General features: G+C 35.6%; 1 protein-coding gene and 1 pseudogene across 3 annotated transcripts; one reads left to right on the top strand and one right to left on the bottom strand.

Annotated features, from left to right (window-relative positions):
• Positions 1-3,632: 3,632 nt before the first annotated feature.
• On the bottom strand, positions 3,633-9,195 carry LOC133811517 (uncharacterized; annotated as a pseudogene).
• A 1,239-nt stretch (positions 9,196-10,434) lies between these two features.
• On the top strand, positions 10,435-12,890 carry LOC133811533 (methyl jasmonate esterase 1-like). 3 transcript variants are annotated; one of them, XM_062246183.1, is made up of 5 exons: positions 10,435-10,552; positions 10,645-10,702; positions 10,894-11,315; positions 12,241-12,372; positions 12,487-12,890. In XM_062246183.1, the coding sequence occupies exons 3-5, from the start codon at positions 10,911-10,913 to the stop codon at positions 12,766-12,768; spliced, it is 819 nt and encodes a 272-aa protein (XP_062102167.1). In that variant the 5' UTR covers positions 10,435-10,552; positions 10,645-10,702; positions 10,894-10,910; the 3' UTR covers positions 12,769-12,890. The 3 variants fall into 3 exon arrangements, with proteins under 3 accessions (XP_062102167.1, XP_062102166.1, XP_062102165.1); XM_062246182.1 differs by having other exon boundaries at positions 10,843-11,315; XM_062246181.1 differs by having other exon boundaries at positions 10,791-11,315.
• The last annotated feature ends 315 nt before the right edge of the window (positions 12,891-13,205 follow it).

The raw sequence follows: 13,205 nt of genomic DNA, 5'->3' as shown, positions 1-13,205 counted from the left end.
AGGTGTGGAGCGCATAGACAATGTTGGGCTATGGGGAAGAGAAGATGGGCCAGAGGAGTGGACCGGACTACCTGAGGTAGAGCCGTCCAAGAGAGAAGGAGGAGTATTGGGCTGCTGCATCTGGCCCAAAGGAAAAGCAGACCGAGTGTGGGCAGCAAGAGAAGATACGGAATCTGGGCCCGTGTGAGACTGCGGCCCAGAGTGAGAAAGAGAGGACGAGTTGGGCTGTGGTTTTGGGTCAGGCTGCATATTTTGTGGTGTGGTATTGTGAGTTATATAATGTAATAATGGAGAATTTATATTATCACTCAAAAAATCATAATTTGAAGGTTGTGGTTTGTTTGATTTGGAAAAAGGAAATTCAGTTTCAACAAAACGAACATGACGACAGATTATGATCTTACCACTAGACATGTCATAGCATTTGGAGCTACGATGATTAGGAGCCGGACCTAAATAAGCACAAGGAGTCGACCTTTCTTGTAATTTATGAATAGTAGAAGAGGGAAATAATGGGAAACATAAGCAACCAAAAACACGCAAACCCGAATAATCAGGATCACTTTGATAGAGGATTTGAGCGGGTGATTGGTAATTCAATACCTTGGAAGGAAGGATATTGAGGAGATATGTAGCCATGGAAAGAGCATGATGCCAAAAAGAGGGAGGCATAGATGCATGGGAGAGAAGAGTCCGGATGATATTATTTATGGATTTTATGTGTCTTTCGGCCTTCCCGTTTTGAGGAGAAGTATGAGGACGTGAGAGACGGAAAAGCATGCCATGTTGCTCAAAAAAATTCTGAAAAGTGCCATTTATGTATTCCGTTCCATTGTCACACTGAAAAGTTTTAATATTACGTTCAAATTGAGTCTTTACTAAAGCATGAAACGATAAGAAAAGTTGTTTGACTTGAGATTTCTTAGCAACAGGAAAAGTCCACAAAAATTTGCTATAGTCATCAAGAAACAGAACATAATAGCAATGGCCGGAAGTACTAACAATAGGAGAAGTCCAAAGATCACTGTGAATAATATCAAATGGTAAAAAAGTATATGACACCGAATCATAAAAAGGTAGTTTAGAATGTTTCCCAAGAGGACAAGAAGAACAAAAAGTTTTACGAGCCTTATTACAATCAATAAACTTTTTACTACGAAGAGACTTAAGGATAGCATCGCCCGGATGACCTAAACGGTTGTGCCAAATATCCGAAGGCAACGCAGTAAAAGCGGAATGATTGTTGGAAAAATTGGCTTGAGAGTTGAAGAAAAGTGGATATAAGTCCCCAGTGCTATCACATCTCAGAAGTATGTTCCCCGTCTGTAAGTCATTAACAGAGAAACCAAAAGGGTCAAAAGAGATAGAAACCATATTATCAGTGGTAAATTTACGAACAGAGACTAGATTTTTAATGAGCTTGGGAGCATGTAACACATGGTTTAGGGTAAAAGGTGGGTAGGGGGAGGCAATGTAGTGCGACCGTGACCAACGATCGAAATTAAATGACCACTACCAACAACAATGTTATGATGCTTATTGCTTGAATTGAAATAAGAAGAGAGAATACCTGCATCCGCCGTCATGTGAGATGTAGCACCGGTATCCATGTAGTAGTTCCCATCGGATTGAGAGAAAGAAAGGGCATGCATAGCGGCCTCAATGTCGATGGGCGTGTAGCTAGGAGCAGGAGCAACAGCATTGAAAGCTTGAGGTTTGGGCCCAAGTAAGCCAGGAGAGGAGGGACGTTGGGTCGCTGGATTGGGCCTTGGCTGCCAAGAGTAAGCGGGAAAAGGGCAAGGCGGAATAGTCCACCCACCCCAACCAGGCTGCCACAGTGGCAGGGGGCCTGCTGACGTGGCTGCCACCATTGCTGCTGATGTGGTGGCTGACTAGGACTGACCCCATTAGAGTTTTGTTGGGCCTTTTTCTTCCCATTGTTTTTCGAATTATTCCTCCCTTTATAATTGTTGTTGCGTTTGTTGCTTGCAGAGGAGTCCGACGACAGAGAAGAATCAGCAGCAACCATGGCGGCACCACCGGACCTACTGCCAGAACCACCAGTTTCACGAGCTTGACGGGCCTTAATAGTACGCTCCGCCATTTTCAACCTCGAACGACAACTCTCAAAGGAGGGCAAATGCTCTTGATTTTGTATAAAGTCCACCGTACCACCATATGCCTCCGGTAAGGATCCGGTGAGACGTAAAACCAGTCGACCATTGGTTACCGGAGTATCAACATCACCAACCTGTCCGCCAGAGATTGTAGGTGATTACAATAACTATTGATCGAGTTGAAATCCTCAAAAACATCGTTTGTAAAGTCCTCCTCGAGATGGGTAGCCCGAGAGGCTTTGTTGTCCTGAAAAAGAGCTTCAAGGCGATTCCACGCCCCCTCTGCCGTGTCATTGCGTTTGAGGATAGCGTGAAGAAGGTCATTAGAAATGGTGCCGTAAATCCATTGTAAGACAACGACATCCAAACACTTCCAAAGAGTCGGATCAGCCGACTTAGTCGCCTCATAGGCAGTCTTAGCCTTCTCCTCCGTTGGTGGAACCAAATGATCGTAAAGATCATGAACTCTAGCAAGATTGGTAAACAAGGTAGCCCAAGAATGATACATGCCGTGCTCATTGTCTAACGTTACGGGAATAAGAGATTTAACATTAGTGATGGTGAGGGCGGAATGAAACTTGGGTGAGTCTACCATGAAGAAGAGTTGAAGAAGGGAGAAGAAGAAGGAAGAAGAAGATAGGCGCGGCTAGGGTGAGGAGAAGAGGATCGTAGGAGTATCTGATACCATGAAGGAAATCGTCTCTTGCTTTGCATTGAACATCAATACAGTATATACAAGTTACAGGAGAAATGATAGGCTACAAATCAGTCAATTGATTGCTCAAAATATGGTAACTGAATATGTACTCACTAAATACAGAATATACAATAAAAAGAGAATATATGCAAAATATATTCTAACAGGAAATGATAAAAGTGGCTTCTCAGGATGAAAAACATGATATGATTTCTCACGTTTCAAACATTTTTAATCCTGTGCACTTATTCCATCTATTTCTTTCTGAGGCAAGTATTCTATATCTGGGGGACATTTGAAATTCTTAACCCACAAGCTCTAGATATTTTCCATTTGCTAATTTGTAGTAAATGGTCACCATATTTATTATAATTATCGAGTTTATGAATCTTATCTCTCAGTTACACTATGATCATCAAGTGCTTCTGGATTACCTTCTTTCGAAAGATACGGGAATAAGTTGCGCCGAGTATCTTTTAAGGAACTGTTGTTGGATTGGGCTCGTATTCTTTCTTTATTAGTGGAAATTATTTTCACTAAAACCTGTTGTGGTCTTTTCCTTTTTAAATTTTTTATTTTCATCATTTTAAATCATATATAATGATCTAAACTAAACAGCCTAAGCATTAGTCTAGTCACTTAAATGAACTTTTTTCTTCTTTTCATAGAAAAATACAGTTACTGATATAAATAGGGTGGCTTCTGTAGATACTTATATCACTATTATTTTGGCTTGCTAGTTGCTACTTACTTTTTCCTTCATGGCCTCTGTTTAGGTGCTTGCGCACAATTTGCGGTTCCTGGCACTTTTTTGTACAGTTCTTGTTAGAATATGCAGCTTCTAACTCCAAGACACAAGATTAATACACAAAAGAATTTTATGGTAATTTTGCAATTATTTTATGCGTCCATGAAAATTGGCAAAAATGAAAAGAACCCAAAAACATTAAAATGCCCGGTCCAGCCCAACAAGCAAATCACAAAACCTAAAGAGATGTTTACATAAATATGAGAAAAATATATATAGTTTTTAAATTTATGGGAAAAAAAATAATTGTACAAAATATGGTAAGTTTTGGAAATTTTTTTTAAAATATGGTAAATAAATTACCATAAACTTAATTCTCTTATTTTATCTTCTCTCCTCACGATCTCTCTCTCTTCTTCTCATTTCTTTCTTTCTCCTCCCCTATTTTTTCCTCATTTCTTATTTTCTTTCTCACGATCTCTCCTCAGATTTCTTCCGACGATGCTACCTCCGCCGCTGCCTCCGACGACGACAAACTGGTTTTTCTTCTTCTTCTTCTTCTTCTTTCTTTCTTTCTTTCTTCTTTTTCTTCTTCTTCTTCTTTCTTTCTTCTTCTTCTTCTTCTTCTTCTTCTTCTTATTCGGTCTTTCTTATTCTTCTTTTTCTTTCTTCAAATCTAGATTTATTCTTTTTCTTCTTTTTCACTTTTGATTTTGAACTTCATATTTGATATTTCCGAGTTTTTTTTTTTAAATCTGTTTAAGTAACCAGGTAGTTGACTTCATATTTGATTTTTCTGGGTTTTTTTTTTCTAAATATGTTTAAGTAACCAGGTACTTGACTTCATATTTGATTTGATTTAAGAAATGTACTTAAGAAAAGTTGACTGCTATTATTTAATGTAGACTAGGATAGTATAAGAAGCTAGGTAGTTGAATATTTTAGGGTACTTTTAACATATGAAAGCTTAGGTTAGCTGATTAGTTTTTTTGGTTGGAAAAGGCAAAAGTTGTCAAAAGGTTTTTCCCTGTGATGTTTAGATCAATTGGATATAGGTTTAGCAGCCAAACGTTCATCAAATAAGGTTCTAACATAAATATTTATGTGTTTATTAATTATTTAAAGAAATAAAACTAGAACGTTTGCTCAAAAAATGTATCGATAGGTTTACAAAATTTATTCAGAATACAAGTACAAGAAATAAAAAAACAAGCAAACAAAACTTTTGATTTTTCTGGGTTTTTTTTTCCAAATCTGTTTAAGTAACCAGGTACCATGACGCCTGATTCATTTTATTCATATCTGATTTCTTTTAGACCTATGAGTAACCAGTTACGATAACGATTAATTTATGTTCTTTTGTTTAGATTTGATTTTGTTTTCACATCTGACTAAGTAACCAGGTACCATAGCAATTGGTTCTTTTTTTAGATTTGATTTTTTTTTCAAACCTCGCTGTAACCAGTTACGAGTATAATTAGTTTAGATTTTTTGTTTGAATCTTATTTTTTTTCCAAGTCTGGCTAAGTAACCAGTTACCATCGCAATTGTCTCTAATTTTTTTCATTTTTTTTCAGACCTAGTTGTAACCAGTTACCTTCACCATCAATTTAGTTTATTTTTTTCATATACTTTTTTTTTTTTCAAATCTTACTAAGTAACCGGTTACAATTCAGTTGATATTTTGATAATTGTACATTACTTAAAAAAATAAAAAATATTTTTATAGTTGTAACCAATTACTACAACACCTCTTAAATAATAAAACTGATTTTTATAGTTGTAACCAGTTACCACACTCATTAAAAAAAATGGACAGTGACATACGATTATTATTACAAAAAAAAATCAAAATTGTTTTGATAGTGGTAACCAGTTACTGTGGATAAAATGTTGATTAAAGAAGATAAAAAATGGAAGAAAATAAGAAGAAATGAGAATAAAAAGTAACTGCTTACACCTAAGTCTAAAAAAAATTAGATATAAATTAAATGAATCATGTGTCATGGTACTTGGTTACTTAAACAGATTTGGAAAAAAAAACCAGAAAAATCAAATATGAAGGCCAATCATTTGGCTTTCTTACATACCAAGAGAGTGGTTTTCGGATGAGCAGCTAAATGATTGCAGTGTCATAGAGGCTTCATTTGTGAGTGACAGTAGAAGAAGATTGCATGTGGAAAAGTGATGAAGAATCTTTGCCATTGGAGGAATCTGTCACTGTAAGGTCGTTCTCTTCTCTTTCCTGCACTATAACCATGCCTGGAAAATCAAATGGCTTCAGCATCACTGATTTTCCAAACATGTCCTTGGTTGTGGATAAGTCTGAAGAAGGTGAGTCAGTTAAGATGAGTCTGAAAGTGGCTTTAAGAGAAGAATCTGTCCCAGATTCAGGAAGCTTTTCCATGGTGATTGAATTGTTTGAGTTTGTTAAGATGAGTGTTGAGTCTTCATGGTCTTGGGAGAAACAGACCAGATAATCATTGTAAGAGGAAGGGATTGAAGTTATCCAATTGAAGAAGAGCTAGCTGAAGCTGATCCAGTTTTTATGTCCCAATCACCACTGCAATGAGCTACAAGCAGATAAGGGCCATAAAGAATTGCCTGTATTGAAGCGTACTTAGGGCAGTCGTCTGGATTATTTTTAAGAGAAAATTGGTCAGGATATATCCATAAAGTTATGCTGGAATACTTGGCAAACATGTGAGTTTATAAAGGTGGAGACCCAATGAATCTACCTTTAATGGGATCTGTTCTTATAGTAATTGGTAGCTGAAGTGTTACTTTGTCACCAGGGCTCCAATTCTTAGTGATTGACAGAAAATTACCTGCATTTTAGACATAACAAAAGTTAAAATGTCAGTTTTTCACAAACAATGCAATACTTGAGATTCATATGGAATTGTAATCCACTCAACTTGGAGCTGGTAGAGAAATTTCTTTAGCATTTAACGTTGCCTTGGCGCCACTCAATTTCGTCCAACTTGGCACTCGCAAGTTTAATGTTGATGATTTTCCTAACTCTCTTGAAGAAATTGTGAAAGTCACTCGAAGGTAAGGATCCCATGAGTTAACATGATCAACTTTCTGATTAAGCACAACTTGTCCTAGTTTTCAGTTAATGGAACTTGGTATGTATTGGATGACATAAAGACCAGGAACTCCTCCATTCTCTTCAAAATATATAGAATCTCCTAGCTTTGAAAATGATTCAATTCCTGAAAAATGATCAAGATGAAGACTTTACCAGAGCATAAATTGATTAGTGGTGAAAAATGTACATTTGTTGATTTTAATTGTCAAAATAAATTAAGTTTTAATTAATATTTTCATGGAATTAATATGATTTATTTTATAAATGAAAATATTTTATTAGAGTTTAATTTATTGTTATTTTGTAGGAATTAAAGTGCATTTTGGCATAAAGAAAAGAAAGAAGAAATAAAGAAATAGAGGAGGAAAAGTTGGCATTTTTGTAAAAATTGAAGCCCATAAATTCGGCCCAAAGCACCACAGGCCCAAAGCTTTCCCTTCTCTCCAGCAGCCACTTGTCGCGCTCCCAGCCTGCCACGTGTCCCAGGCAGCTCCTCCAGCTTGCGCCACCTGTCTCCACCTGCATTGACCACATGCACATATATGCATATTTTCCTTCAACGTGAATGTGACCTTCAGCCTCCTTGACACATATATGCATATTATGTACCATCTTTTGCTGAGGCCCAACGAAGGCCAATCCGATTATGTACAGCTGAGGCCCAATGAAGGCCTTGCCTTCTTTTGTAACTCCATCCAATGCAGCTGAAGACCAATCCGAAAGCCCAACCCAATTCACCCCAGCCAGCTGCCTACGTGTCGCACTCTCATTGGTTGGAGTGGGTCAAAACCCACTTCTGCCACAGTCACTTTCAACCCATATTTTGTGGGTATTGGGCTTTGCAAAATTACCATTTTGAGCTTTAAAACTCATCTTTTTTGGTGCTTTTGAAAAATGGTATTTTGACCATACACCAAAATAGCTAGGTTAATATTAATAATAAGATTTGATTTTTCAAAATCATATTTTATTATTAATATTTCAGATTTATTTTGTAAACCCCAAATTGTTATTTAATTTCTTTTTAGTCCTTCTCTCCATCTATAAATAGGGACACTTTCTTCACATTTGGTATGTAATTTTTAGAGTAGAGAAACTATAGCAAAATTTCCACTCACTTTCTTCTCATATTTTCTTCTTAGAATTTTGTGAGAATCATGAGCATAATGACCTAATCTTCCTAGGAAGGTTAGGGATGATTCCATATGCAAGTGATGTTATTTTGCTACTTTGATTTACTATGTTCTTAATGTAATATATTTGAGTTATTTATGTTCTTTCATCTCTATCTTTATTTTGTTATCTCTATTTACTTATGCTAATAGTATATAGGATTAGTCATGCTTTTTCTATGTGTTTCTAATTAGTAAAAGTAATATTGATACAAAATTTTATGTCTAATCTTCTATTGCATTATTGCCCTTGGGTATTTTGTCATTTTTAGATTTTTCATAAGATTAACATTGTGCTTTTAAAGTAAAGAACTTTATAACTCAAATGAACTTTTGTTAGAAAAACTATGGACTTTAATGTTAGATTTTCCAAGTAAATGTTGGGATGTGAATTATTTACTTGTGTATTTTTGTAAATCAAGTAACCAATTAACTAAACAAGCATTTGGATGATTCTTGAAACCTTTCATTTTCTCAAACTCTTGATTACATCTTACCTTTATTTCACTTATCTCATTTCATCACTTTATCAAAATACAATACCAAAATCTCAAACATCTTTTCATTTACAATTTTATTTACTTCTTGTTACTAACATTTTGTGCTATTTTCTACTAACCTTTTGATTTTAGGTTACCTCCTTGTGGATCGACCGCCCGATCTTACTACAACTACCGCTTAGTGTAGTCACATTTTGGGCGTTAAACAGAATTCATAAGGAACCACAAACTAAAAAGTAGTATTCCATATGATATACATATGTTCAACAAGTAAGAACTAAGCACAAGGCCTTACCTGTTCCATAGCAACACCAGAAAGACTCAAATGGCTCTCCCCATCTGTGGTAGCTTGTGCTTTTGGAAACTCCACGACCTTGAAGTAGCATGTAAATCATAACTCCTGGTTCTGCTCCTCTTTGAATGCTCAGCACGCCATTTGTAAGAGCCTGCTCATAATAGTCTGTATATGCCATTTTTTTTGTCTAGCTAAACAGATGGCGAGAGACCTGAAACATTGTAAACACATACTTGAATTAGCAAAGCATATTTTTACCATAATTTTACTATGAAATATAAGTACTATGGAAATTTATAAAATCAAAAGAAAAAAAAGATACCTTTAGCATGTTGTAAGTAGTACATGATTCTTCATTCTTAGTTTGTAGAGTGTTTGCCAATTTTTTGGGATCAGACCTCATTGATAGTTGGATACTGCTTTAATTTTTTTTTTATATACTAATATATTTATTTTTATGCTTTATCACATCTGATTTAATAAAAAAATATTTTATTAAATATGAATGATAAAAATTAACACAAATAGATTAAAATTATAAAAAATAATCTCAAAATAATAAAAAGAGGTACTAAAAAAAAGTATAAAACATAAAATATGGTATAAAAATAAATTTTTACAATTATATGAAAATAAAAACTCCTATAAAAATGTACACAAACAAAATATGCCTTAAAAAACTTAAAAAAAAAAAAACTACTACATTTTTCAAAGTTTATAAAAAAATTCCGTATTTGGTGTAATTTCTCAAACCTAAAACACTGAGTTATTCAACTCAGAACACAGAAATCAAACACAATATCTAGAACACAGGCACACACGAACGACAATGAAAAATTAGGGTTGGAGTTCGAGAAAAACAAACAGAGATAGTAGATCTGAACACCACAATTTGATCTCGGAGTTCACCTCAGAACGATGGGCTACGTCTCCGTCAAGCTACCTCAGAGTGCTTGATTATCCACTAGTCACAACAGGTATTACAAAAGTTTGCAACAGATTTCGAATCACACACTTTGATTGATAATCTTTGATTGATAATCTTTGATTGATAATCTGTTCTTTATCTCTCTCTGTTTTTCTTTTTCTTTTTCTCTCTTACTAACTCTCCTTTTGTTCTTTCTTTTGCATGCGATTACAACTGCGCTCCTCGAAGCTTCTCTCTCTACCACTCTCTCTCTAGCTCGGCTCACAGAAGATAACAAAAGCTTCAGGTAGTTATCTCCCCAAATCGATCTGGTTTATATATATGCTGTAGAAGTAGTCTAGGTTGATGAGCTGTAGTTAGTTATGCCTTTCTTGTTCCTGTTAGAGTCTGTTGTAACTGAAAGAAGTTGGAGTCTTTTGTTTTGAGTATCTGTACTGGTAGTTGGCCTACGGGCAAACTTGTAATTTTAACCTGTTGTAATTAAACTGAGCTTATAAGGAGATTTACATAACAGTTCTCAGCAAATGGACATTATGAGAATCAATTATCTTACAAGAAAAGAAAATTTTTATGGGACAACTCAACTGATCATGATTTGGATTCTTCAGTACCAGAGGATACATGTGTGGAGGGATTTGACGAAGGGTCGAAATCTGGTGGTAAGCAATATTGCCTTGCAGCAAAACCATACAAGAAAGCCAGAGAGTGTTTGCTATCACTTAGAGTTTCTGTTGAAAGTCTCCATAACAAGAATTTGTTTCCTTACAATCCTAAAGTTCTCTTGAAAAGGCACTTAACTTCACTAGCGTTCTGGTAAATTCAGGATCCTGTGAGGCACTGTAATCCTAACATATATGTTTTCACTATTTTTGTGTGTGTAGATTATGGAGATTTGAGGAGCTCTGTCTTGAGGAAGATAAACAGTACCTCTAAATGAATAAAGAAACAAAATAGAAGTGCAAGCAGCAAGAGTGTTAGCAGTATTATCCTCTAATATTAAGGTTTCAACAGAAACAAGATCTTGTGTGAGATTATCATGAATAGTTTATTAATGGTCCCATGTCTCATGGACTTTTATTTTCTTTTGACTAAGAATGCCACCATACCAAGCTGCCAACAGATGCTTGAGTGGCCAACAAGACATTTTTGAGGTAAAAATCTTAGGTGACTATTGTGAATTCTTGTTTGAATGCTTTAAGACTTTTCTTTTCTATAAATGTTTTTTACACTTGTCGGCAGTCTCTATGGGCATGACTAAAAAGTATTATCGCACCTATTTGGAATGTACTAGTTGAAGATATATGCGGGGACCATATTATGAGTGATTTATTTGTTATAAAAGGCTGGACCCAATGAAGAATGGCATATAGCAATAAAAGTCCAAAGACACATCAGGAGATGGAAAACAAAGGAACACATTTTGTGCTGGTTCATGGATCTTGTCATGGAGCATGGTGTTGGTATAAGGTGGTGGCTCTACTTAAGTCAAAAGGCCACAAAGTCACAACTTTGGACCTTGCCTCCTCCGGCATCCACCCAAAGCCGATTCATGAAATTAAGTCAATCTCTGACTACGTTGAGCCACTGATGGATTTCATGGCATCCCTACCCCCAGAGGAGAGGGTCATTCTGGTGGGTCACAGCGTGGGTGGAGCATGCATATCTGTTGCTATGGAAAGGTTCCCTGAGAAAATTTCTGTGGCTGTTTTCGCCACAGCATGTATGCCTGGTCCTGACTTGAGCTTCTCCATTATAAATGAAAAGGTACACATGTTATGGCTCCCATATACTTGGTTTGGTAGCAGGCAGGTACACAACAGCAATCAATCAACTCATAAAATTTGAAACTATTGTTTCAAAATTATTAGTTTCGAAACAAAAATCATTTAGCTCCTTAGTTTTTTGAACTTTGGAGTTTTGCTACTATGCATTTGTTATAAAGTTCAATGTCGAGTTTGATATTTTTTTTTAAATAACATGTTGACACAAAAAGAGCAAATCCAATTCCATGGAGTTAGACTAGCATTTGGGTAAAGCCTATAATTATTTTGACTCGGATTATTAAGTAGGGTACAGATTCCACAATATTCTATATCTATATTTGTTTCTTTCTATGATGCATCTAGTACTAAGTCATATTTTTTTAATATGAGCAAAACAAAAAGTAGACAGCGATATATATAAATATATATTTAATTCATATGCATATTGATCATTTTCTTCCCATATTATTGTACCCTTCTCTCCTCTATTATCTTTCAACTCATTTTAAAAACTCCCATACATTGTCTTTATTTGCTTGTTCTTTCCTTGCTTGTCCATATTTATTCAACAGATAGACAATAAAATATCAACGCAATGGTGTGATAGAAATTATATATTATATGTGGTGATTGTGATTGTGCTTTTGATTTTCATGTTTTACACTTAGTAGGCAAATATCAAATATATAAAACTAGTGAACTTAAAAAGTCCAAATCTACCAATTTGCTTAAAAACTCCCCGTACTTAAGTACTAACCAAACCAAACCGATCAGGTAAGATTTTACATAAATGGTTTTTGTTTTTCAAACCAACCATGAACATGACTAGATGAGCTGGCTCAAGTAATTGGATGACTGACTGTGTACGAGTGAGTAGTCTGAATTCAAGCAAATATAAGTCACTTTTTTGTGTGTGGAATATGCAGTATGGTCAAAGTTTGGACTCTTACTTGGACTCGGAATTTACATTTGATAAAGGGCCTGGTCATCCTCCAACCACCATAGTCTTTGGGCCCAAATTTATGGAATCCAAATTGTATCAGCTCTCCCCACCAGAGGTAAACCACTACAAAGATCTCACAGCACAACAGTTACTTCTCTTCTCTTCTTTGACCATAGAACATTAATTCTCTTAGACTTCTTTCCAATATTAATAAAATGAAATGAATCAGGATTTAGTTCTTGGGATGTCATTGATTCGACCAATCAATCTCTCAGTCACCATATTTTCACCAGAAGACCAACCGTCCAAAGAAAAGTATGGATCAGTTAATAGAGTCTTCATCCTTTGTGACCAAGACAATGTGATGAAGCCCAGTTTGCAGGAGTGGATGATCCAGAACAACCCACCTGATGAGGTCAAGGTGATCAATGGTTCAGATCATATGGTCATGTTCTCTAAACCAGTGGACCTCACTTGCTGCCTCCAGGAGATTGCTCAGAAATACTCTTAAAAGAATTCTATCTTGTGTGTTTGTAATTACGTATATTTATCTGTACTTTACTATGCTATGCATGCATGGATCAAATAACAAGGTCATAGAAAGAAATTTGAAAAGTTGCACATATTGATAAATGCTCAGCTCACTGAATGAGGCTGGCCGCTCTTCTATTTATAACCTCATTGGTACAGGGATTCTAACAGAAACATTATGATTACAAAATCATACACAGAAAAATTATTCGAGGAATATTTTAACGGTTTGTACAAAATTTGTTACATTGGGACCACAATGACAGCAGGACAATCTTCTAGAAGATATGAGAAATAAAAGGATAATGGCAGAGTAAATAAGGTGTGCAAAATATCATTTCTTAATAGCCCCTCTCAAACTATGTGGGGTTTCAACCACACAGAGTTTGTCACTAGTGAAATGATATCTGACATGGG

Source organism: Humulus lupulus, chromosome 1 (assembly GCF_963169125.1).
Source record: "Humulus lupulus chromosome 1, drHumLupu1.1, whole genome shotgun sequence".
Lineage (NCBI taxonomy): Eukaryota > Viridiplantae > Streptophyta > Magnoliopsida > Rosales > Cannabaceae > Humulus > Humulus lupulus.
Note: the sequence above shows the minus strand (reverse complement) of the source record. Positions and strands in the feature narration are given on the sequence as shown.

What these genes read in the sequence shown, in the direction of transcription:
- LOC133811533 (XM_062246183.1), top strand. Translation starts at nt 10,911, where the DNA reads ATGGCATATAGCAATAAAAGTCCAAAGACACATCAGGAGATGGAAAAC. An exon ending in TCTCCATTATAAATGAAAAG is followed by an intron (nt 11,316 to 12,240) that starts GTACACATGTTA and finishes TGGAATATGCAG; the next exon opens with TATGGTCAAAGTTTGGACTC. An exon ending in ATCAGCTCTCCCCACCAGAG is followed by an intron (nt 12,373 to 12,486) that starts GTAAACCACTAC and finishes GAAATGAATCAG; the next exon opens with GATTTAGTTCTTGGGATGTC.